Below are 27621 nucleotides of genomic sequence, written 5' to 3' on the forward strand. Positions count from 1 at the left end.
AGTGATGAAACGAACTTAGTTATGAATCAGTCGTGCAGGCACCAAGAACACCTTTCCCCCTTGAAGGGATGCCGGTGTCTAGACGCCAGTTCTACACAAACACCAGTACATGACCGCACCTTTCCAACCTGTGGAAGCGCCTGCACCCGGAATGATGAATATAGCGTGAAGCTGGTGACAGGTTAATACTACCCGAGAACGATGGTATGCCTAGCATTTGTAGCAAAACATTAACATGCGTCATTTTCTGACACGGAGAGGAGGGAATAGACGGGGAGAATTAAAATGGGGAAATACGATTCAAACAGAAAATTTCTTCCTTTGAAATTTTCTTCCTTCTGAAAATAAGTCTCTCAAATAATGATGAATCTTCGAAAATTTGCTAACTAGGTTCAGTCTTGCAACAGACTGCGGTGCCATGTTGTTTTCTCTGCTAGGTTACTAGCACACTTTTGTATATCTATATACAGCTGTAAACAATATTATAGCCCGCACCTCTTTGCTGTTAATGAAATTTCAGCCTCTTGCATGTGGTGAATCAAGTACCCTTGGGTGGAATTCATGTCCCGTGTGTAACTTACAGGTCATTCGAGCCAATAACCTATACCTGAGTATAGGTCTGTAGCCGCCATGACCGGATAACAGCTCGATCCCTTGGGAGATATAGTGTCCATTCAGCCCTGATCCTCTGAGGGTCTGGAGAAGTCTAGAATGCCACGGTATATACTTCAGGTCACGTGATCTCTTTCTGTCATTCAATTACAGCTACATTCATCCTTCACTGTTATCTATATATAAATAGAAACTCACAAAGTTAATAAGCACACCTAAGGTGAGATGCTCTGTAAAATGACACAAGTGAACATCAAGAGACGCGATACATTTATTTGTGCTGATTCTTTAATGTCATTTTCTAATAACAATTTCCAAAAAAAAAATTATATAATTTGTTACCATCCAGGAGAAAAATAGCAAGATTTATATCACCCTTTCAATCTGCATCCCTTACCATCATCATTGTAGTCACAAGCATTATCATCAACACTGTCGTCGTCACCACTCACCATACACAAATTGAGCTGAACACGAAGGTTCCAAGCTGCACAATACTCACGTAACCATATAGTTTTTTTTTTAAATGCTGACATCCTAAAAGAAAACAATGACTCAAACCAAAGTGTATAAAACTCCATACAAATCAAACACTAGAGAATGTTGCAAAACTATTGATAGGGGTCCATGATAAGGCAGGAAGGTGGCCTCAAGCTAAGTCCTCCACTGTTCAAACTCTGCGTGTGACCAACTATTCCACGGTCACTTCTCCGTTCTCACCTCTGCTTTTCTTGTAATTTCCTCTTACCTCTTCGAGCCTCATTACCCCTATTAAAATAACCATTATTCATACGAAAATAATGACAAGTTCATAACCTGTTTACTGTCTTCCATACCATACCATACCACCATGTCTCCTGCTTTGTCATGACCGTACGGCCTTCTTAATCGACACATGAAACGATTTCTCATACTCACATATTCGACAAATATGATCGTCTTGTTTTAAAAAAAAATAATAATAATAAAAAAAAAGAAAGAAAGAAAATGTGCTTTAGTTTCATACTCCACCATATGGGTCTGATGAAGAAGACACTGGAGTCCACAGGTCTTTCATCAGAAAATTGTCTCTAATTTCCATGACTACCCTCTCCCTATGTCTCAGCAGATTGTCCTCACAAAGCTGTCTTCCAAGCTACGGTGACGTATGGGAAAAGACACAGACACATTTTCTTTGCTCTACCTGCTTGAACTTTCCCTGTAACCACCATTAAAAAGTTACGAGAGGATTTTACTTGCCATGTCTCCACCACAGCCAGCTTACAGCATTCTGCGTTTGAGACAACTGTATCTCCAATGCAAAATTAATAAACTTAACTCTATGTAAATCCGGGGACTGGGAATTTTTAAAAAATGATAATAAATTCCCTTGTCTTTCTACGCTAAATTATAAAAATCGAGCTGAACTCAGCAGATGGTAAATAAATTACCTTCAAAATGTTAATACCAACAGTTGACATGTAGTTCAAGGCACACTCAGTTTTGATGCCAACTGTACATTGGCTGGACAAAGTTTGCATGGTGGTTGCTTACTTGTTTCTTTTTAAAAAAAGTCTGATAGGTAAAGTCACTTTTAATATTACAAAAAAAGCAACAGCAGAACGAACACAGGTTTAAAAGCAACAGTCAAAATATTACAAAGTAAAAGGTACATATTCACGAAATAATCCTTGCCAATGGAAATATTTAAGCAGTGTGGTATTTCAAACTTTTCTTTTCCCGAGACTTTTGACTTTAGCAAATTGGACAACAACACTAGTATTTTACAACTCCATTACAAATAATCTACCAGAGCAGAGGAGAGCAACAAATGAAAACAAAAGTAAAAAATGATAATAAAATTATGGCATCTAGGACAAAGTCAGGACAGGCGTAAAAAGTGGTGAAGACAACAACTGAAGATTTTTTTCTGTCTCGCAATCAATTCAAATTGGGAACCAGATGATACATCATAATTGAATCCTAGACTACAGACCAAACCTTAAGGTATCTGTCAGAAATTTTAATGTCATTCACAGAATTAACCTTCCCATGTAAATAAACAAACATGATTGAACAGAAGGTGAAAAGTGTAAGTGTACATGAATAAGAGTTGAAAATGACCTTTTGAAAAGACTTTCCTTCCGTAAGATAACAGAGTAAGAAGCCACAAAATCTTAAAGAATATCAAACTAGTCTTCCTTTACTGCTCCTGTTCAGAGTGCTATAGAAGAAGGTTAAAAAATAGTTTCTAAGGCATAATTAGTCATCTGAACAAAACAGGCTTACCTAACAAGAGGTCCAGAAAGGGGTGACCAGAAATGTTAAAAGTGCAATAAAACTAGACCTGGTGTGAAGGCCAGGACTGAGGGAGTACAAGCAATTACCAGGAAGAAAAAGCAGTTATAACAGACGACATCCTCTACTGCTTAACTAAGTGCACAGATATAAACACTGGTGGTCATTGTGAGTCATGTGCTGATGATGATAAAGAACAGGCAATACACCAGGACACAATATTTGATATAGACAGAAAAGAAAGACAACTACCAAACAGTATTTCTTCTACTAGCCAAACATACAGTAAAAGATGTCAGAATTGTAATCTAGACCTGTCATGTTGTAATCACAGTTTTAAAAATAATGCTTTCACACAAGCTTCTCTAAACATACCAAAGTTTGAAGTAAAGTCTTATAAGTGTCAAGCTTGTAATATTCCCAGTAATTTTCATCCATTTCAAAATAAATAGAGAGGGTTAGGGAAGGGATTAATACATCATACCAGATGACTAGTATTAATGTTTTTACATAACTCTACTATTGATAATTACATGGTAAACAATATGAAATTGTGAAAATCATAAACATTGAAAAAAATATGTCACAAATGTATTTTTTTTTAATCATCAGGACTGTTTACAGACTTTTTCTTTTTGATTGCCATATACTTATCTGAAAACAACTCCGTAATGCAAGTTAGGGTAAACTGGCCTCAAATAAAGTTTCCTTTGACATGCAGCTGATATTACATGCACTTCTAAACTAATAAAAAGAACAAGTTTTATCAAAATTTTTAAATATGCTCATTCAGTTCTTTTTTTTTAAGGTCTGCAACTACTCAACAAATGGCATAAACATTGTAATTGCTTGCTGTTTCATCTTTTTTTTAAAATACACTGTAAGTGTTCTGGCTCATTTCTTGCCATTGTCAACATTAACAAAGCAGTTATTAAGGAACAATCTCAAAAGCTTTCTGGTACACTAAAACTGTAAGTTTCATGTATACTCAAATATGCAACCGACATTACGTAGTAACCAAAATTTCAACATATATGGATTGTTTTATAAAAACAATCAAAATACTTTGCTAAGACTTCATTTTCCATCTTTATATTTTAGCTCTTTTTGCCATTTAGGAGAAATGAAGCTGTATGCTTAACAATGAATGCCATTTTATAGTCATTATAACAGTCATGCTCAAACTCACTGTAAAAGTTCAAGTGAAACAAATAGCCAACTGCAACTGTATACATACTTCAGAAACAAAACCAATCATACGGTATGAGATCATTTGGTAAGCAAAAATTAAAAGGTGATCTACAATCTACTATAAAATGAAAACAATGAATAAAACAGTTCAATATTCACACAACATGGAGCAGTTATATGCTCTAAGTCCATAGATAAAACTGATAACTGCCAGTGTCGAGTTTCTTTAAATATACCACAAGGCAGGAAAAGTAAATAAATGCTAAAAATAACTCTTTTTGACAAATACATTTAAATGACATTTTAATTATTTTTTTTTTTGCTTTTCTGTTTTTCTCATTCACCTTTCCACATCTCCCAGATGAAACGTTCTCAATGCCTCAGTACAAAAGACTGAACATTCCTAAATACTTCAAATCTCAGTAGTTGGCTCAGTGATTCTACCCACTAGTCTTCTGTACATCAGTATGAGTGCAATTACCAACTCTAATTCTAAACCTTTCCATCTTGTTGGCAGTTCTTGCAGTACCAGCTGAAGACTGCATTATGTGCAGGACAATATAACATTTTCTCAACATAAGAGTTAGCACATACAAAACACCATAAGATCAAAAATTTAATTTTCGTTAAGTCCTGTATATCACTAAACTATGCCCAAAACAGTTCAACCAATCTACTAAGTAGCATTCTGATTAGCAGAAAACTAAAAATCATTGAAATCTGGCTGCTGCCAAACAAGACAGGGTATCTTCTCTGTCAAAATGATATTGAAGAATGTATGACAGCAAGCTCTTTTAAACAAAGGTTACAGCAAAACATAAACACTCTTATTTTATCTTGCTCACATGTCAAAATGACTGCTAACAGAGGTGTTATTTACTACTTTGTCACATCTGAAACCACTCTTTTAGACAACAACTGCACTTCTCTGCAGTTATAAATAACATCCTTAACTATAAAATTACACAAGCAGGCAACTTATCCTTGGATCCTAAAAAAACTCTATTCCATCACGGTCAATTCAAAGAAACATTATAGTTACCATTTTCATCATATTGAAATGAACTTTTAACATAAGAAAGTTTAAATAAAATTTAAATTTCTTCTAAGCTTTTCTTCAGCCAAGTCCTTCCATCTTTAAGCTACTCATCTGCTGAAAAACAATCAGATTTTGCCAAATGCATTTTATATCTATGAAATGCTGCCTCACCAATCACATTTTTTCCATTAGTTTTTATTATGACACAGCTATTTAATTTTTTATAAGTTTGTCAGTATTGATTTGCTTATAAAAAGACTTGGCCACACACACACAAATTGTGTATTCCTTAACAGACTGTTTTTATCTCAAACTATCGCTAATTTCTTTCAGATTGAAACAGAAAAGGAGTTGCAGTTGAGTTTGATGTAACCATCAACAAATAGATGTAGTTTATCAACACGCTTTACCTTATCGCTTTGCAAAAAGTAAGTTTGAATATACTGATCCACAAAATTCTCTAAGGCCACTTGGTGTTATACGTGAGATTTATGACATGGCAGTGAGCATGTTCATATATTCTTTATGATTCACGACTGCCTAGAGCATGTAACACATAGTCTCCATGTCACAGATTCCGAAGGTATTTTCCAGCATGTCATCCAAGATTCGAAGTCTCACAAAGCACAAGCATTTGAAGCTGGTAACTAACTCTTCCCTTCATGATGCCATCTGTCTTCAATTTACATTTTCATCTTTTACTCCTTTTTTCCAACCCCAGGATATAGCATTTTTGAACTAATTCTTCACAGCAAAAGAATTATGAAAATATTCTTTCTGCTAGTGCAGTGGTTCTAAAAGCGTGGTCCACAGACCACATGTGGGCCACACGCATAAGTCAGGTGGTCCGCAGTTGACAGTCATCATATGCCAGCAAAGTGATGTTTCTCAGGTTAATATCTCATCAAAAAAACTACATTCATCGCATTAACATTTTAATTAATAAAGAACATTGAAAAGTATGTAATTTTAAGTAAACTTATTGCTATACTATACTGTCACAAAGTACATTTAGTTTTGAATTGTAATGAAACAAATATGGCAATTAAATTTGAAATTCAGAGTACAGAGTGATTTTAGGCTTTGGTGGTCTTTTATTTTAGTTAAGTGGTCTATGGTCCAAAATACTTTGAGAACCACTGTGCTAGAGCACTGCATACTAGGAAGCATTTAAGGGGAGGAAATTCTGATCTTGCAAGCCACCCTTGTTACTTCCCATATTGTGTTTTGTACTGGGGATGGTGTTCATTTCAAAATTCTCTCAGCTGACATTTATGCTGCAGATAGGATCAGGGACACGCACTATATGTGTGGTTGCTCTCTAAATATGTAAACACTGACATAACGGAGATCTGATCAATGAAAAATGTATGGACTGATCATTATTCTTTTTGTCCTTAAAATGCCCAGAAATTACATACATATATGCTCATGACTCATGCCCCAAAAAAATTATTTTTAAAAGCAACCCCCTTTTTTTAAATAATGAAAGCACCATATTAAAAAACAATTTGTCTGTTCACTTATATTTTCAGAACCTTTGGTCACATCTTGGGATGACGATTTTGCAGTAGTTTTTTAAAATATCCTCCCAGGATAAACGTTTGGGAAAAAACATTGCATTTGCTAAGTTTTAGGCACTGAAAGGATTAATTAATAATCATCCCCTAAATTCTAATAGTTCTATGCCAAAAATATACATGTCTCAGACACTGATATTTTTCTTTCAAATCCACAACATCCATTCATCTTACAGCAATCATTAAAAATAAACTAGTGATCAAGATGAACCAAGCTGTTTTTTCTAAACATCAAATTTTCTTCAGGAGAGAGCGTATCAGCAATATTTGGATCTTCAAAAATATTATGACGATGCTTATGAGGTAATGCTAAAGATATAGAGTTTAAAAAAGTTATCTTAAACTATCACTTACAAAAGCCGCACAGATAGCTTCAGCATAGTCACAAAATGCCACTTGTTACACAAAGAACAAAGCCACAAAAATGGCTAATTTTAATAATACATGTGTTTCTAAAAACATATTAAAGTTTTTTTACTTCTACAAAAATTATGTGTACAGTTTGTGCCAGTTAAACTTAAAAAAAAAAGCAATAATAATACATTGACAACTGCCACAGTCCTTTTTTTCTACATACACATGTTCTTAAAATCCACAGAAACAAAACTTTGAAACAAAGATTCAAAAACATTTAATCAATAAATATTCCCCCACATTCTCTTCCCCTGGCTTTAAACAATCACAGTCATAAAATTAAATGTATATCAATTTCTAGTTTCCTGCTTACAGTTTTCCATCTTACTTATACCATTTGTAACATGTCACGTATGTGATCAGTATCAAACTGAATATCTCATAACAAGGTCCAGAATGTAAAGAAACAGCAACTGATGTGATTTTATTTAAAAAATCTGCATAGCTCTGTTAACTGCTGGTTAAGACCTATTTACTGATAAAAGTAGGAAAAAGATTTAAATTCAGAAAAAATTCCTTACAGACTATTCCTGTGGACTATTTGTTTTAGAAGGTAGAAAGCCAAATAAAACTGTAATTGCATAAAAGTGTCTGGTCACATTACTGATTATTACACACTTAATTTAAAACTTAAAAAGAGGACCTGAAATTGCTAAGGAAAACTGTTAATAAATATACTCATTTTAAATTTTAAAAAATGTTACACCATAAATATTTCTGGAACTATGGCACACTTAATGAAAATGCATAAACTTAAACAAAAGCATATAACCAATGTGACCACTTATGAACAGGCAGCAAAAGCCTGGCTACAATTTTATTTGTAAGTAATTCTGTGGGAAAATTGTTTTTTTAACTACTACACACATTAACATAAAAATAGATGTTTATGCAAGATTTATAGGTAATATAAATGGAAAATAAAACAAAACACAAAAGTGCACCAAATGAAGATGTACAAATTTATCAACGAAAGTCATCGGAACATGTAACTATTTTTCTTAAAGTAACTAGAAATAGAAATGTGTGGTATCCTCATTGTAGTCTGCTGTTTTCTGTGGGAAACAACTTGTTGATTCACTATATAAAGCATGGGAAGGCCAAAACATCTTTACAGCTGCCTTTTTGTGTCTTTAGGTCTGCATTTAAAGATTTAAAATACACGTCAGTAAAATGTTATTCAGAGACAAAAATGTACAGTGTTTTTGTAATGAACACTTTTGAAAGCTTAAAATTAAACTGTCTCTCAGGAGATATGCACATTGGTATGCAGCTATTAAAATCACCTGTTACTCTCCAAATATTTTCAGAAATACTCCAATTAACCAGTGACATTCATATAACTTGAAAATTTTTCTGTACTGAAAACTCTGTACCATGCTTTTAAACTGTGAGCAATATGGGTGGTAACTATTATCTTTACATTGTAAATATGAAACAAATCAACTTTATCATTTCCCAGCACAATTCTAATAAATCTGAACTCATTTTTATTAAAAACAAAAAAATCCAATGAACTATCAAATTATCTTCATTGCAACTTAATAAGATTTGAATTTTTCTTTATATTATTACCTGGCTACAGTTTAAATAGTTTTCTGATATTACTATTCCCACTATCACCTCAAAAACATTAGAGTTAAGGCTTGCTTAACACCTATTAGATATGCATGAAATGAAGATAAAATTATGTTGTGGCTCCAACAGTCTACACTGGATCATTCCCAACATAATAGTAGACTTTTAAAATCTCTCATTTAGATATTTAGAAAATATTAAATCAAAGATCAACAAAATGATGTGGAAAAAAAACTGCAAATAAACAAAAATGTTTTGTGTGTGGCTGCAACAAAATCTTCATCTGAAACAAGTGTTTTTGGATCCCATTAAACATTTTGAACACACGTTTACACTGACTTTCAGGTAATCTGGTTAAAGTCTCTAACAAAACGACAAACCTTCCCTTTGACAAATACACTTACATATCAAGCAATCTGAGAAAAAGATAAAAGGCTTCTAGTGCTACATAAAATATCTGAAAAGAACAGAACACAGCTTCATTTGCTGCTATTACATTGCCCAAGCTGTCTTATGCCTGCGGCACGAGCAAACACTCTTTAGCACCTCTTCCAGCATGGGTGACGGGTTGTGGCGCCAGTCAGATTCGAGGTAGTGGTCATTGATCTTGGTCAGGTTGGGAGCTCCAATTGCCAGCACTGTATGCAGGCACTGAATGTTGACATGTTCTGCCAGGGCAAGAGGTCCATTCCATGGATGGCGAGCAACCCGGAAGCGTTCCATATTGGGCATATTAATGGATTGCAGGTAAAAGCCTCGGCTCTGTGAAACATCCAAGTACTGCAAAGACTTGGATGCCATTGAGTAAAGCACCAAACCATGTCCAGAAGGTGTCCAGACTTCTAGCAGAAGACGTTGAAGGTGAGGCAATGAGACCAGCAAGCGTTCCAGCGCTTCCTGGCGAAGGTGCTGGAACACAAAGTACTTTTCCAGCACCAGGTTTTTCAGGTTCTTCAACCTTGCCAAGCTGCTAATGCTGTTTTCAGACCAGTCAAACGGCAAGACCAGAGTGGACAAGCGGGGTGCCAGAGATGTGAAGTGGTCAAAGAAGTTAACAAAGAGGCGCTGCCGTAGACGATGTCTCTGAACAACCTCCTCGCATCTTGTCATGCGTTCTGATTCGAGCCACAGTGGCTCTCGTGGTGTCTCCTTCCAGTAAAGGTGGGCCACACGCAGGTCACGGCATGCACATCTGGCCAGTAGGCGTTTCACCATCTCTAAATAATGCTCCTTCATGTCTGAGAAGTCAAATTTAAACTCAAGAAACCTCAATACTGGTTTTACTGACTTCAGGTAATCAGAAAATTGACTCACCCTTACTTTGTAGCATGTGTAGCACTCATCAGCAAATGGATGAATAGCAGAGGGAAGGCACCCGGAGGGGAGCTCGGAAAAGGAGACATGATCCCACAAACAAGGGTCATGGAGCAAACTTGCCCACTCTCGACACACCCTAGCCAACCGCCCCTTGTCCTTATTGTGAAGATAGCTAAATATCTTGAGCTTACACATGACTGGCAGTTGTACAAAAGGGAAGGACTCAACTTCATCCTTCTCTCCATCAGCACTGCACCAACTCATACGAGATATGCCATCATCTTCCTCCTGGTGTTTGGAGGCCAGGTTGGACACTAGAGAAAAACTTGTGCAGTGGTACCTGTCTGGCTGGTGTCTTGCTCCCCCAGCTGACTGAACCAACTGCTGTGATGAAGACCGTTTCTTAGATGACCGTTTCTTGGTCTTGCGTCCCAGCTTTCCTTTCGGACCTCCTGGCATAGGTCCTTCCATCTAGGTTTTCAACCTTGCATTATTTAATCAATAAAGCAATATTTTATAATACAATAAATGAAGTAATAAAACATATAATGAACCTAAAATAAACCTTTACATTTGTTGCAACTACTTCTTTCACCAGTAATAAATTCTGACAGTTAATAGCAATTGTTAAATTCCAGTAACTTTCACTTTTGAAAATCTGCATAAGGACTTGCAACGTCCTGCTTACTAATGTGTAGCATTACTTTTATTTACTCTATAAAATTAGTTACACTTTCTGAGAAAAATTCAAAATTTACTTTTTAATGGTTCAAGAATGCATATACACAGATGCACACATGTGCAGGCTTACACACACAGTTACAAAAATCAGGTCCAACAATTAACATTTACTCCAAAATCACACATCAAATTACCTTACCTTTGTCAGCTGGCTTGCTTTCTCATCATCACAAACTGAAAAAATATAAATGTCTGTGCTAAAGTGCTATTCAAAAGATTATTAAATAATAACTAGTGGAAGGAGATCTAATTTTCTAAAACCTGTTCTTTCCAAATACTTCTTGATACCCAAACATCAAAAGTTCAAGAGTTGCATTCAACAGTGGTGTTACCTGGCTCAGTCTAACAACTTACTCCTACTTAGTCATAAATAATTTTGTCAAGTTTCAGTAAAAAGTTCCTGAGAACCTTGCTGCTCCTGCACACTAGGCTGAGCTCAAAATTGGAAATAACAGCAGGTTAGTTGCTAAAACCTGGTTTTCAAATGAAGTTGTTTTCTTACACAATTTTTGTTTTCAATTTATCACTTGAGTACTCATCTTCACAAAGCCATTCTGCGTCTCTTTGCTATCCATGTAAAATTTTTACTGCATTTGTGTTGTTATCATATACTGAATGTCAAACTATTGCTAAAAACCAGTTTCAAATATGTGAAAATCAAAGATTTTGTCAGTAAAACTTTTTAAGGTCAGTGTTTCTCATTCATAAAGGGCAAAGGTTTATCATACTTCCATTTAAAATCATTGGGTGTTTTTAGACAAGAGTGATATAAAAAAAAAAGGCGACAAAAACAACATTAATTACAAAAACAAATATAAATATGAAAACGTGTTTTCTCATTACAGGCCTTACACTTAAGCTGCTGTATACAAGTACAGAAAGCAATTATACTATTACTAATTCCTTCATTCTTGCTTAATTATAAAAATAGATTATCATATACTTCAACTATACGATGCTCATTCACGAATAAAAATATATTTTTATCATCATTTGTCAGCACACACGGATATTTTTCTATATTTGAAAGCTTGTTAATTCCTTTTATTAATTTCACACTGCTAAAGTCTTATTACACAAAAATTATTTAAAAAATAAATTAGCATATTGAAGTGACAATGGCATTTCTGTTACTACCAGTAATATTTAAACACAAAAAGAAAAACTCAGCAATTGAATGCATAAATAAATTTGCAGACTATAAATCAAAAAAACATCAGAATTTCCTGTTTTATGTACTACCTGCTCTGTGGTTGCAGTATATGGCATCAGTGAGTGACAAGTGCAGAAGTAATGGCAACGCATACCATTCTGCCTTAATTTATACTTTTTTCATTAAATGATCTTTTAACTCTGTATATGAAGCAAGAGTTCTTAAGTTCTGGGAATACAGATCAAATGAAGGGGTGTAAAGTTCAGCTATACTTACTTTCAATTTCTGCATATAGACAGGAAACTGGAACTTGCACAAAATCGTGCACAAAGAAGAAAGAGAAAAAATTCGCATAAATGTTTCTTCATAACTGACTCAAAAGTTACCCTCTATTTTAAAGAATGACGCCATCCCCAACATTATTATAATTATGATGGCCACAGAACCAGGTCAGAGAAAAATGGAGGAAAACCGCCTTCGGTTTACAGCATACCCGCAAATGCAAACAGCAAGAGCTAAGCAAAATTCAATCGAGGACAAACTCCATTCGCAACTGCTAGTGATATCTTTATCACCTTAATAGCGAATACGTACTTATTATGTCTTCCTGCACATCATCATTCAATCTCCCCTCCTCAACCGGAATCCCTTCTTTGTTATGCTTACACCTGCAAACCGGATATTACGTTCTTTGGTTTATTCCTGTCAAGGTCGTCTTTTTCCAGTAACAAACTTCTCAGAGTGATCATTTAGAAATTTTAATATAAAATATGCGCGACTTGCACGTTTTGATTTTGTCACTACAAGTCAACTACTATTTCATTCTATAAATACTACTGATGACATCTACAACAAAACTACATCCGGTTTTGCGGCCGAAGGGAGGGGGAGAAATCTTAATTATTGGGGGGTTTTTAGGTTTTTTTTTTGGCGATCTGTAGTCTGGATGAACAGAGCATGAGCAAAGAGTTTTTATTTTTAAACCGTATATCGCCGACAAATATTTTCAACATGCTAGTTCCCGATTCGACTGTACATTTCTTTTAAATCAGAAAAATGTTTGACAAAGTGCTATATAAGTATTCATGAGAAGGATAAATTAAGACATAGAATAAACTATATTTTACGAATTCACAATTTTACCGAATAAAATGAATTTTTAAACTTATTGATCCTGGAAAAGTAAGAATTTTGCATATCAATAATATTTAACGATTTTAGAACATGTTTCCCGAAAACAGAAGTGTTGTTACAAGCATATTTTGCCTCCGCATACGCCAGAGCAGACGAAACGGAAACGGTACAATCAGTAGGTTTCTTAGCCAATCAAATTACAGCTAACGTTTTGCGATAGTTCTTTACGTTGTTTCCGCGGGAATCAGATGCCAAAAAGTTTGCTTATACTTGCAGATCTACTTTAAGGGTCTAATGGGAAATCAAACAAGTGCAGTCAGCTGTTCTGGCTATATTGAAAATGATGTTATTGTTCATGCAGAGAAGGCAAAGAACGATTTTCCTTTTCCTCCTCGAGAAGGCTGTGTAGCTTGCTCATGCAGCGGAAGAATCTACGTATTCGGAGGTGTTGTTCAAACTAACCACGGCGAGGGCGACGAACCTTTGGAAACAAATGAGTTGATTACTTTTGACATAGGTGAGAAAAAGGCATTCGTAGCATTGCATCTTTTTTGGTGCCGACGATCATTAATGAAAAGCGTGGATTATTTATAAGTCTTCATGCTATATTTAGCATAATCAAATAACATAACATCATCCTTTATTTATTTGAAGATGCAATAGTGAAAGTGGTGGTTCAGCTAAGTATTTAAGTTTTCAGAGTAACTTTAGATAAAGATTAAAAAAGGGATATGTGATGATCTGAGACATTTGTTAATCGCTTAATGTTGAAATAAGTGGCAGAATTTTTACTGACATAAAATTGTCAATTGACAGTGACAGCATGTGACAGAAATAGTGATCATAATGTCTTTATTTTACATAATATCATTATTTAATGAAGTATGATCATCGGCAAACGCTTGTGGTATTCATATAAAAGGGCTACACAACTTATTGTATACAATTTTCTTTTAAAAAAAAATCAGTAAAGGTAAAGATTTTCTTTTTAAAAAAATCAGTAAAGTTAAAGACAGTGTCAGATAGGGTTCACTTAATTCTGTAAGTACACTTCTCTAATAGAGACCATTGATTTCTTTTTTCATTGCTCGATCTATTTATGGTCACATTTTACTATATACTTTACACCTTTTTTATATTTCCAGCTTCACAACAATGGAGCAAAGTTCATGCAAAAGGTACACCTCCTCCAGCAAGAGCAGCTGCTTCGCTTGTTGCTGTTGGAAGCAAAGTATACCTTTTTGGAGGGCTCAGTCACATGTTTGGATGGTTTGATGACGTATTCACATTTGACACAGGTACTAGAAGCCACATTTTGGGTCACTTGAAAGAAAAGCAAAACCAGTGACAACATGCTAAAAGAAAGCTGAAAAGTAGTGTGCATTGTTAAATATAGAAACAGCTTTGGTTTTGTAAACCAGATATTTTATTTTAGATTTGAAGTATTTCTTATGTTTCTCAAAAGAAAAGTTTCTCACCAGCTATTGTGACAAAGTCACTCAGACAGTACAGCTGTGGTATTGCATGTTTTTAAAATGTTTCTTACCAGAACTGTTACTACTGAATTACTTACTACCACCTTTTATGGGGTTTACATATTTTTAATCCTTTGAAGTTCATTATATTTATTCTAAATTATCATCTCATTAATTGTAAAATGAAATTTACACACATACATCTTTTTGCTGTATCTGTTAAAGTAATTGTGCTTTGTAATGGCAGTGGTCTTGTTTACATTTCTGTTACTTGTATACAGTAACCGAAACCTGGAGTATTATGGAAACAGAAGGAAACAAGCCCCGTGCCAGAGATAAACATCAGGGTGTAGCAGTAGGAACAAGCATTTATTATTTTGGTGGGTTTGGTCCTCTTACAGATGAGGATGTTGAGGTAAGTTTGTATATTATTATTATGTGCTGGTCAATGTGTCATATCGTCAAGAATACATTATAATATGCATAGGAAGTTGTGAAGGCATAGAGAGCAGGTGGCATTAAAATAGAGTAGGTGGATAAAATTGTGATTGTACTTAGAGTTATACATCTTGTTCTAACATTGGGTTAGTAAGAGTGAAAAAGATTACAGAAGGCATGTGCACAGATTTACAAAAAATCCTTTAAAAGTGGATAAAGAGTTTCAGGGTTTTTAAATCAGGAAGAGGAATTTGGTTCATGTGGGATAGTAAGATATGTTTACGTAGAAATGAACAAAATAAAAGTGGTGACATTTTTATATTTAAATGGTCTGTGTTTGAAGCTTGAAGAGGATGATGAAGAAGAGTCTGAGGAAATTCCTGAGGCTAATGATCAGGAGGGTGCTGAGTTTGGGTGGTTTAATGATCTCTTTGTGCTGGACACTGGTGAGTGCTGGACAGAAATATAGTTATCTTTGCAGTGTTCTGTAAATCAATTTTTGCAGTACATGTTGTGTTCTTAGTGAACATTTAATTAGCTGCATTGTTGTCATGTCAGTGGCACATTTACTGCCATAGGTGTGCCGTGACAGAGACAGCCCTTTAGCTGCATTCTTTGAACTGTCAAGTTACTGGCAATCAACAAAACATGGGAAGATAATACAGACTATTTGTTTTTTTTCCCCACTGATATTTGTTTTCTCCCTTTGACCACATTTAGTATTTAATCCTGACATGACTCATATTTTATTAGTATATTTTTGTAGACTAAATGGCAAAATACAAAATAAAAAATGTTCAAATTCTTAGCAATGTTTTCATTTGAAAAAAAAGTAAATTCTAAATTAGTGTGAAATTCTGCTAGATTATAGGAAGTTCATTTGTGTTTGTGTGAGAGTGTTAATATTTTCTGTTAGAAGACTATCTTGGTCAGCATGCATTCTCATTATAAATCATATTGTGCCTGCAGTGAAAGGTCAGTGGTCTCAACCGAATGCACATGAATCTGGGGGTTCCTACACCACGAGCAGCTCATGGAATGTGTGCAGTTGATGGCAACCTCTACATTTTTGGTGGTCGTGATATTGAAGACAGGCAGAAATGATCTCCATATATTTAACATCGGTGAGCATAGTTACATGCTGTATGTACTTCAAAATGGATTATAATGCTTCAGGCCATTCAAATAAACTTTTCTCCTTTTTTTTTTTTTTTTTAAATGTATGTGGTTTTGTTTTGGAGGGGTTGATTATAGCATAGTTTCTAGGTCTGTTTGTGTATGTTTCTTTTTCTAAGGATCAGTTTTGTAACCTTTATATTTCATGTTAAAATTAAACTGATGAACTGACTTGCTGTATAAATTTTATTTTCATTCGTAGACAGTACAAAATTTTGCAATTTTCTGCTTTTCTTCCAAAGCCTCGCGGAAGTGGGATACTGAACTTAAAGTCCAAGGGATTCCACCAGCTCCACGATCTTTTCATTCTATGACAGCTGTTGGCAAACGTGTTGTTGTAATAGGTGGTCGAGGCAGAGATAATTCTCATTTTGCCGACCTTCATATCTTTGATACCGGTGAGAAAACTTTTCTTTCTTTCAGTATATTTCTTTTCTCCTCCATGCATCCTCTGAGACTAGTAACAGGGAAAGAAAACAGAACAGCTTGATCAAAAGCAAAAGACATCTTTTAGAAGTGTGTTGTCAGTGTTCTTTTTCAAAGAAAATAGAACCTGCAACATTTTTTACCTGAATATTTTGCAGTGGGTTTTGTTAGTTTTCTAAACTTGTTCTTGAGAATATTTCAGTCCTTTATTGTGGTTTATAGAGAAGACAAATGTATAAGAGCTTGGCTAAAATGTATTGTGAACAAGAACTTTGTATTGTAGATAAGAAAAGTATGTTAGAAATGCAACATGCAAACATGGAGATGAAAAAAAAAATGGGTAATGCTTGATGAACAACAACATCTCATGAGAGAGATGGACTAAAGTTCCTCCTTTTCATTACAATATTGATCTGTCAAACATTCATGACTGTGTTGCATGCACAGTAGTTTTTGTTTTTTGCTGTGTGTCTTGATCTGCAGGTTAGCAGTTTATTCAGTGATTCCTACAACCTATGTACAGAAGCAAGACACTGGCTTCAGCCAGAGGTAAAGGGGGCATCAGTCGGCGCACCAAGAGGACAGCACATAGCAGAGGTGGTGAGCGACTGCCTGGTGGTCTTTGGTGGCACTGGAAACTTCAGCACAGACAGAATGCAGTGTCAGGACTTCTACAGAGATGTCTGGCTTATTAAAACTGGTATGTTTGACAGGTCTATATTAATTTGGACTTGGCAAATACACAGCTGTTGTAAATAATGACACTTTTTTTTTTAAATCATAAGCAATAAAAGGGAAATATGTTGAACAAAAAAAACATAAGAGGAAAAAGAAGAAAAGGGAAGAAGACGGGATAGTGAAAATGAAGGCAGTAATTAAAAATGAATGTAAAACCATGGCACCAGATGAAGCATAAACATTTTGGTAAAGAATGGTGTAGGGTTAACAAGGGAACGAGTTGAGTTGCAAATGCCTTTATGTATATAGGTCCATCGATTTTTCCACGATTCTGTTGTAGTCAAGGGGAAGACATAGTTGTGTAGGCATTTCTTAAATGACAACGTTTTTGTCTGTTTTCAGAAGAACTCATCAAGGGAGGAATTAAAGTCAGTCATGCATCCAGCAATCCTAACAGCCAGACTGTGTGATCAATAGTACACCTAAGACTTTATCCACAGCAGTACTTTCTTGAAACTGTGTTTTAAAGGTTAAAGATTAATTATAATGTTTGGAAAAATATTTCAACATACTAGCATGAGGTTGGTATACAAGCTGGAACAATATGGATAGCAGTTAATTGTTAACAAATTGCAAAGCAATAAAAACTTAATGCCACCAGAACTTGTTCAGTCAACAAACGTAATTGGCAAACTAATCTGGTTGTACATCATACTTAATATTATCTTGGGGTAGTGAAGCAGACTGTGAGGCAAGGATACTTGAAGGTTCAAAATAAGTATCTTTGATAGTTTGAGTAAGTATGAACAATGAATCTTTACCTTACACTGCTGTAATAATATAGCAGAGAGCTGACATTATTTTACCCTTGTTGTATTTTATTGTACAAACATGAATGAAAATCGACTGCGGGTATTTTTTAAAAAAAGTTAACAAATACATAATAAAGGTGACCTTCAAAAATTACTAAATGGGTAACCGGGTTTATTTGTCACTAACTCATCTGACTGTTAACATTTGTTCTGTCGCTTCATTGGTGTCTAGCTTTGTCAGGTGCGGCGTTAGACAAAGGAAACAAAACACTTGTTCTCTTAATGTCACCTCCCTAACTTAGCAGCTCATGTTCGGCAACAGGAGCACGGTGTTTCTGGTGACGACGCCACGATATTCATTCATTTACCCAACTGTCACCTGTCACAATACAGTGAAGGTTGGCTCTTCTGGCTCTCGTTTCGGGCACGCTGTTCTTTCTCTGCATGTGGCATCTGTTTAGCTGGTTCAGCGACTTGTTACCAACCGAACTAATCAAACGAACATTCCTGCCAGACGCACTTCACCGCACACTGCTTCATTTACGATATTTCGTTCCTGACAATGGTATGTGCAATGCCACTATAACACTTTTTTTCCATGACACTCACTGTGAAAAACTGTGACTTACATCCGAACTATGCAGAATAAAATCATACTTCGTTCTTAATATACATGACCACAAACATCACCTTGTATAGAAAGGTCAACAATATTGTAAATACCTTACATTGTTTACGTTACAGTTGGTTTCTCTTGGAGATCTTTGTAGAAGATGCTGTTGGTTCCTGGGACATGTTAATTAGGCCTATGTGAGCAAACGTAACGCCACCCCTATCTGTGCATGTTGATGTTCGAGAATGAAAGTGAGATGTTTACCCAGATTTTGGAAAATATTATCTTGCACTGATCTTTACCCAGTCACCAAAAAAATGCATCCACTAAATGGTTTTGAAGGTGACATGGCAAGCAACCCATTTAACCTTTTTCTTTTAATGTCATTTTCTTTCCGGCTTTTATATAGTTCATTCCTATTCCACAAGTAGGAAATGCTGCATATACCGTGAAGCAAACTTCGGCTTCTGGGGTTTTTCCGTAGCCAGTCTGAAAGGTCTGTCGGCCAAAAGGCAGCAGAGGGGAACGGTAATACAAGGAAGGGTACAATGTATTTTTACACCACACCACACCCTTTGTCTACGACACACAACGAAATTTTCACTGAAACTGGAAAACAAAACCCTGTTAAATTATTAAAATATCTAACATCGCGCCCTAATTTTAAAGTCTGCTTCGTGCATCCGTACTCATTCGCGACGAGCTTAGAAGAGGAAAGTGTCGGATGGGTAGTGGCAGTTGGAAAAGAATAGTTTTATTAATTTGCCAACTCGTTTTAAGTATACGCCTTTCTTGGGAGGGGAAGCGTGAGGCTGTTGGTTTTTTGGGGGAGTTTTTTACGGTTTGTAATTTCCGGTTCCTTGCAGGACATTCCTTTACTTGCTTTTCAGACACTGGAGATGGAAACAGCGAGCTTAGGCCTAGGGAACTTAATTATGTGCATCAAGATCTCGGGAAGTAAATAATGTCTATCCCACAACGTCCCCTGCTCTCAGGTTCCGCGCGAGCGTCTCTGGTTTAACCCTCCGCCGCCCCCACAACTATTCGTCTTGCCAAAGCCAAAGCGCAGAGAAGGGAGCCAGAAGAAAGGCTCGGAATTGTCGGTCGATTTAAATTATCGTTTTCAGATTGTCCCCAGCCGCTTAGATTTGTTTTGTCTGGCACACCCACAAAGGGTGGAGAGGGGAAAGTGGTTAACTGCTAAACCGGGGCATGTCTCAATGAAAGTCTTGGTGGGAGACAGGAGAAGTCAAATCTTTTAAGTCTCACTGTTGTTTGAATTATAATTTATTGCATGCGGGATGCATATGGTGGTTGGAGCTAAAAGTAAATGAAAGGGAAAGGAAATGATTCGATTTTGTGCTCTATGGCTCTATGTAATATGTTTTTGCTAATAAGACTTTAACGCCTGGTCTTTTCCCAAACAAACTCATGGATTGCTTCATATTCTAAGCACGTGTAATTAAAAAGTTGCTCGCTCGCGCATCCATTCTGGATACAACGTGATGCTCGGCTGCAGTGGAGGACAACAATGTGGGAACTAGTTCTCTATGAATTAAAAAGTTGCTTCTCACTTATCTTTCCGATCCCCCGGGGGCTCTTTACAATTGTGCCGCGATATTTTAACGGAAATTGGTGCTTCAGAAAATAATTTCTGTTTTTGCACATATGCGGAATCGGCCTGGAAATACATTTCTCCGGTCTTTCTCGGTCGCCTTTTGTGTGCCATCGCACATGTACGAAACTGATAGCGAAAGCATTGGGTCTCTAATTCATCAGAAAAATCAAGCACCTGACAAAAGCGAAACAAAACTTCACCAAGCCATAAATAAAAACAAGTGTATAAATTAAAAGTCCGACATCTTAAATTCAGATTACTGCCAGTCCATTTGTGAATAATAGTTATTCGTGATTTGATGATTAAACCACGAACTTGTATTACTGGACTGCTGGCAGACCCCAGTTAACTACTAAAACGAGGCAGGTGTGTACAAAGCTTCCGGTTTAGTCACATTCATTGTTTATGCTCGCCGAGACTAACAGCAGAGCACTTCATAAGAGGCTAAGCGTTGGTCTCGGCAGACAGCAATCCACTTATACACGTTTGTGATTAAGATATTAAGAAACTAAATTTATACAGGTGACATTGGGAAATTTACACTAACAACTGGTTTAGTTCAGACATTAGAGTTTTAAATTTGCATATTTATTTGTGCACATCATATTCATCATCATCAGTGTAGCATAGATGTTTCATACCAATTCTTTCTAACTGTATTTTAAAATATATATGTAGAGAATGGAAATTAGTGTTGTTGTTTTTTGCGAAGAGGGTCTGCTTCTTTTTGCAACGTTCACCTGTGGCGGTTGTGTGGCATATCGCTGTTTTGTAGTATTCTGGAAGAATCGCTACCCCTCCCTCCCACACACTCAGAATCTCACTCTTTCTCAGCCTTATTTTTGCGTGATTCATGTCTGTTTTCGTCAAGTCTCCCTGCTGAGAGCCGGGACAGACGTTGAACCATCTGGCATGTAATTTCACGCAATGTCTGTTTGTTTTCAAACGACCAGGACTCATTGCGCAAGAATAATTTTTTTCTTAACTGTAAAGATCGCTGCGGAAATAAGCTTGCAAGAGCGGAATGGAGATGTGAAAAAAAAAACTGTAGTGCGTGCGTGTGTAGGGATGGAGCACAAGGGGGCAGCAGCCAGAAGCAGCAACATTTCAGCGCCCAGCGTGAATAGGACGCAAGGCCAGCAACTCTTTCATTCAAGAGGATGACTCAGCAGAGTGAGTAAGCTCCCCGTCGAGTCAAAGCAACTTCCCGCACATTCATTCACACTCAGGCCGGTAGCGCGTGCTCGCAGCGCCTCATCTGGTGGGGCTTGTGAACGGTTGCGCAGATGCACTTTTTTTTTTTTGGTGTTGTGGTGATGGTGGTGGTGGGGGAGTTTGCGAGATGCTAAGATCTTCTCCCGCCTCCGCTTCCAATGCTCCACTCCCACTTCACCTTTTAACGACCGTTCAACGCGCAGGGTGACGGGATTTCCGAGGGTCTTTCCACAAATCTAGATCGTTTATCTGCCCATCCGCGCTTGTTATGTCACACAACCAGAATGGCAGACGGCCAGATTGAACAAGGAGGCTGGAAGTTCGAAACCCGTGTGGCGCAGTGTATTTCCCCAGATGACCAAGCTGAGGTGTGGGCACCGGACTGTTAGGAATGTAAGGGAGGTAAGGATGAGGGCAGCGCAGTTCCAGAGATTGGGTTGTAATACTTCACTCCCCTGCGATTAAAAGGTCATGACACTATTTTTTTTTTTTTTAACCTATCTGTCGCATTCTCTCTGTTCACAGCCCGTATCCGTTCATTTTGTGCTCTGCCAGCAATGTTGGGGAACACACACACATTAACATATACGGCCTCTTATTGAATATACGTGTTGTGATCATATTTTAACTCTAATCCATATTTATAGCAATCCATAACCCGTTTGCAAGCATTTAACTGTCCAAATAACACAAATATAAAATTTGCCACAGAAACAATAAACTTCTAAGCTCCTGGCACATAATAAGGATAACATAATACTCCCCAACCTCAACCCTATGTTCGGTTATTTCACTTGCTGCCTATCATCGATTATCACAGACCGAACTCTGCTATTAATGTCTCCATCCCTGTGAAATGACAGACGTTTTAAATTTTTATTGTGAGCGAATTTAAACAGCTTCACTTTTCACATTAAATTCGGTAAATGAACAGCACTATGTACGCATTTCCATCAAATTTTCAATAGTTTTGTTGTGTAGTCACGTGAGGGGTTTGGGTAGGTTACCAGCCCGCTGCATACGCCTCGCCCTTGTGTTATCGTCTGCTAAGGCCAGTCTCTCTAGTGTGCTAACATTTTCCACACATAACTGTTCCGACAATGCCCATCTTGGCGAATCATGCACTCGGATCACCCGTGTCAGCACCTACACCACACACCCCTGAGACAGCACTTGGAAACACCGGAGGAGTCCGCACTGCCGATGCCATTTAATTCTCCCCCAAGCGGTTTCTTGACTTCACCGCAACCTGTGGCCTAATTTAAAGAATAAATTCCGTCTGTGAAATATTTCAGTTTTTGTCCCCATCTTTCTCTTTCAATTTCGTTTTCTTAAAATTTGTCGGCCTCCGCGTGACTCGAATGTACTAAGATGGTGATAAGAGATAGTGCAGGTAATGTGGCACTGCGCATGTCCCAACCAGCGCCATCTGGGAGGATGCAGCTGTTACAGGGGGGAAAGGTGTGAACTGCACAGCGGTTCTCAGCAATGTCACGGTGGTGGAGAGTGAAGATGATTTTGCTGACCTGCATGTTTTGTTTTTTGTTTTTTTTTTATTTCAAGTACATTGTTTACTCTTCATGTCCTACTCCTCTCTTCCCCTTCACTCAAATTGAAACGAAGGGTGTGGCTCTCTCTCATCGACGTGTCATTGCGCAGGATTAGTAGAGCGTCTTCTTGTGTGTCATATTGAGTTGTATATACATATACAACATAACACGTACACCACATACACACAGACTACATTACATACATCATATAAGCAAGCACACCACGCACACGCGCTACATGCACCAAACATACACACACGCACGCCGTTCATATTTCGCAAATAACTGGGATGTTGCAGGGGGGAAAAATCGGTGAAAATAAAGCCATATTTTTTCTGCATGATCACGGCTGATGAAGATTGCTTCAGAAATTGTCGACTAGATACCGCTCGGCCGTTTACTTTTTTAAACTGGTAATTAAATCTTCCCGTTAACATTCTTTCTCTCTCCTGTTCTGTTATGATGTGTTGTGCTCGGTTTTTGAGAAAAGCTTTGTTTTGCGCGCAGGTTGCGTTAACGACTTATAAATTTCATGAATATATACCTATGCGCTTGCTCCAGTTTCGAAGTGCATCTGTGCATAATTGACGGAAGGGTGGGGTTGAGAGAGAGAGAGTCGGTGTCAAGAGTTACCTGTTCTTTGTGTTCACTCACTGTGTGACAGCAGGATTGCTGAGTATGCATCTGCAACATGATATCAACAACCTCATAAGCAAGACTACCTTGAATAACATATACAGAGACAGAAAGGAAAGTGGGTAGAATGCTAGCACGCAGGCACGCACGCGCACACACCCAAGAAGAGAGAGAGATGGAGTGGTAGAGAGAGGCGTGGCAAGAGTAGCATCTCGGGGCAATTGCAAAGATGGAGCAAATCATTGAAAAGATATTTTGTTAGCTTTCCAAGGTTATTCTGAGGAAGGATACCCTGATAACCTAGCACACACCAGCAGAGGAAGGATGTGCTTGCGGTGCTTTGAAGTCAGTTTACAGAGGATCTGTTGGCGACATGGGGCGGTTATTTTAGGGAAGCCAACGTGTCCAGATATTTTGACAACAAATTTGGCGACGACAATGAGGGCGCCGTCCGGGGGCACAGTTCTGTCCATTTGCTTTAAAATCATGACTACTAACACGGTCTGAATAAATGATTACAATAAAAAAGCGAACTTTTGTGACCTCGCTACGAGAAAACTATATCGCGCTAAAAATAGTTCGTGTGTATTTTTCAAGTGTTGAAACTTTTAAAAAAAATTTTGTGAGGGTCTTGGGGAGAAAGATGAGATTTATTTCTTGTCTCCTTGCTAAAGACACAGCTGTGGGTCCACCTGTTCTTTCGGTCATGCATTCATAGAAGAGAAAGACGGTCTCTTCTTTACTGAGTAGCACTGACGTCACGATTGTACATGGACACCTTTACGTTGTGGAGGCCTCAGCCAAAGGGAGAGCTGGGAACATACGTTAATTGTATGTATCGGTGTACAAACGTGACGTCACTGACATCCTTTTTGTGCATTGTAATGTTTGTAGGATTGTATCTCGAGAAGGGGAGAGGAATTTTTGTATCTCTACCCAGTCATTTTAGAATACAAAATTGTGCCCCACTAGTCCTTGATGTAAAGTCGGGAGCTTTTTTCTGATAACTATGTCAATCCTATCTTAATTTTTAACTAAAGACAAACAAGTAGAAATTTCAGAATGGTTTTTTATCTTCTCTTCATAAGTGGTGCTGAATCATGCTATTGTTTGAAACTAAAACACTGCTTGCTTGCGGCCGCACCACGCAAGCCAGAAGAGAGCCCAAACGTGGTCCCTATTTGCAGGCAATGGGAATGTTTTTCCATGCGTTCCCTGGGAAACTGAGAATGCATGTAGTGAGGGACCTTGACAAGCACGTGTAATCCGTGACAATGGCACTTCACGCTGCATATGTCACTGTAAGTGGCATGGAGTGCCAGCGAGACAGGGCTTTTAGCGCCTCATGAAAACCCTCTTACTCGCCAATGACAACCTGTCCCATAAATGTTGGTAATGATGATACGATAACACTCGCAACACTAACAGTCTCTCCATTTGGTGGTGGTGGGAGTGCTGGTGGTGGTGGTGGTGGCTAGCATTGTTTTCTTTATTCCTTTGTCTCTCTCTGAATCACACCATTGTACTTCTTGCCTCCTTCCTCCTGTCCCGCCACCACAACCTCTGTAACCGTCTTTTCTGCTTAAGAGCTGCATTTCACAATAAGTCACATTCATTTTTTGTCAATTATTTCCATGCATATTGTTTGGTCTTTCTTTTTTTATTTTTTCTTGTTGATTTCGTTAGGTTTTGGCTTTTATGTTGAAAGCTATACTTCATTTTGGATCCAGAATTTGGAAATAGCTTTGAAACTGAAAACGCTGTGAGTAGGAGTAGCAAAAACGGAAGTTACATTTTATGTTCTACATCGTACGAGTTGGCATTGCGCATAATATGCACACAGAACATAATCACATGAAAAATAAGAATGATTGTTAAAACTTAATAAAAAGCAGTAAAAAATAAACTAGTAAAGGGACGCATAATTTGCATTCCGCAATTTATTGTCCACCAATTCACAGAGGGTTTGGCTTTAGAATCTTAGAAAATATAATTATGTTTAGAGAACACTGTAGATGTCCGACTTGGAAGCAGTTGATTAGCGAACGGCAGATGTCCAGTGTTGATGGTACTCCTCGATCAGCTGCTACATCGGAATGACCTGCCAAGTGCGATTGGTTGGAAGGTTGATTGGTTGCTTTGAGAAAAAGTGCTCACGAGAAGCTGGAACTGGAAGAAACTGGGGTACCAGTCCGTAGCCTCCACACCCAAGCTTGTATGGGTAAGTTTTCTCGAGAGCGAAATACAGATGCTCTGAGATGACAATTCGGTTAAACAATACAAACTTGGACCACGGCTCTATTTTTTTTTTTTTTTTTTTTAACTTTCAACGTTTTAGTTCTCGACCTTCTTTGCCGCTTTTCTCTTCTTTTATCCAGTTCTTCATTCTTCGTGTGTGATATCATCAATTTCTACCGTTTTCATCTCTTTTCCTCCTGCTCTATCGTCTTCTCGATCTTCACCTTGCACCAGAATCCTCGCTTTCAACTGTGACTCATCCTTCGGGGATTTGTGGAGATATGTAACTAATGTCTAATTACTTTAGTCGATTCCTGCCAGTGCACGGGTATCGCCGCACATGCTGGCATAGATCGTTCGAGAATAACATTATCGCGGATCCATCGCACAAAACGACGGACAAAAAAGAGGAGAGGGGGAGCTATTTTAGGACTTGAATAGACAAGAGGGCATGTGGAAGATTCTAGAACTCTCTCCCCCAGCGTGGTTTGAATGGGCTTGTAACTGCAAACAGAAGGTGCATTCACTCACCTGTGCACATCCCCTGCTCCTCCCTCCGTGCCTTGATTGGGAGCTAGGAGGTAGAAGGGCGGGGTGGAAGGGAGTGTGGAGGGCAGAGGGAGGAGGGGTGAATTGTTACCTGGCTGACTGATCAGGTAAGCTTATCAGGGCCCACTCCCACTCCCAGACCTTTAACAATGTCACAGGTAGGAATTTACAGCACGGCTCGCGCACCCGCCTTTAACACTCACCTGCAGTGGCTGCAAGGAATAATGGTCTCTGTCTTTCTCAGTGTGTGCTTTCGTGTGTGTGTGTCCTTAGATGTGTCCGTCTGTCAGTCTGTCAACATATCTGTATAAGAGTTGAAGTGTTGGCAATGATGTGTAGGAAAGTTGACAGCTAAGCCAAAATACGCATTTTCTAGTTGATTAATAAATGGAAGGCAAGATGACTTGGGAATCAAGGGCGTTAGCTGTATGGTCAGATATGAATGTGATGCTTCGCTTGTTGCATGATATCAACAACGAACAAGTTAAGGAAACGAGCAAGAAAATATGTACACGGATTAAGAAATATCAGACTGACCCCAGAGATGACGTCACGCATGACCTGGCAGATGATAACGTGAACGACCGTGAAGATAACGGACTTCTTCCTGCTTTTATTTTAAGACAAGGTCAGGAAACACCGAAGTAGATGACATGGTGTGACCCAGAATATCGCTTGACCTGTGACACGAGAGTAGATGACATGGTGTGACCCAGAATATCGTTTGACCTGTGACACGAGAGTAGATGACATGGTGTGACCCAGAATATCGTTTGACCTGTGACCATGTCATACACTGACACTTAGCTGTGAACGAGGGAAGGGAAAAGTCAGGCTGACCTACAGTGTACACTAGGGGTTCCCTTTAATGTCCCCGGGGTGGAGGCTAGAGACTAAACAGGCATCAGTTGCACGTGAGGAGGCACTTTGTAACACAAAGTATAATTTAGCAGCTCTCATACAAACACGCGCATATGTACACATACAGAGGCACGCATGCGCGCTAGCATACACACATATACATATATATATGCAATATGTTGATTTCACAACAAGCTTCCACATTTCCTACTGTTTTATTGTCGGATTGAGGATTTTGAGGTTTTATTCACAGTCCCAGATCACAGGACGTTTGCGGCGCAGTGCTGCATCATGCGGTCT

The 27621-nt window shown here is 37.8% G+C and overlaps 2 protein-coding genes across 3 annotated transcripts; one reads left to right on the top strand and one right to left on the bottom strand.

Moving 5' to 3' along the window:
* Window positions 1-865: 865 nt before the first annotated feature.
* On the bottom strand, window positions 866-12703 carry LOC112553937. Of its 2 annotated transcripts, XM_025221435.1 has the most exons (4): window positions 12497-12701; window positions 12179-12217; window positions 10889-10923; window positions 866-10492 (listed from the first exon to the last, which is right to left on the bottom strand). In XM_025221435.1, exon 4 carries the CDS (start codon window positions 10477-10479, stop codon window positions 9184-9186), a length of 1296 nt encoding a protein of 431 aa, XP_025077220.1. In that variant the 5' UTR covers window positions 10480-10492; window positions 10889-10923; window positions 12179-12217; window positions 12497-12701; the 3' UTR covers window positions 866-9183. The 2 variants fall into 2 exon arrangements, with proteins under 2 accessions (XP_025077220.1, XP_025077221.1); XM_025221436.1 differs by lacking the exon at window positions 12179-12217 and having other exon boundaries at window positions 12497-12703.
* Window positions 12704-13241: 538 nt separating this feature from the next.
* LOC112553965 (kelch domain-containing protein 1-like) lies at window positions 13242-17837 on the top strand. The gene is given in 10 exon segments (XM_025221509.1): window positions 13242-13553; window positions 14182-14334; window positions 14793-14926; window positions 15293-15395; window positions 15919-15941; window positions 15943-16047; window positions 16049-16073; window positions 16368-16523; window positions 17075-17251; window positions 17632-17837. Coding segments are annotated over 10 exon segments (1167 nt in total). The 5' UTR covers window positions 13242-13330; the 3' UTR covers window positions 17700-17837.
* Window positions 17838-27621: the final 9784 nt, after the last annotated feature.

This window comes from Pomacea canaliculata, linkage group LG13 (assembly GCF_003073045.1).
Source record: "Pomacea canaliculata isolate SZHN2017 linkage group LG13, ASM307304v1, whole genome shotgun sequence".
Lineage (NCBI taxonomy): Eukaryota > Metazoa > Mollusca > Gastropoda > Architaenioglossa > Ampullariidae > Pomacea > Pomacea canaliculata.

Bases quoted from the DNA above. Each gene is read 5' to 3' on its own strand.
- LOC112553937 (XM_025221436.1), bottom strand. From the start codon at position 10,479: ATGGAAGGACCTATGCCAGGAGGTCCGAAAGGAAAGCTGGGACGCAAG.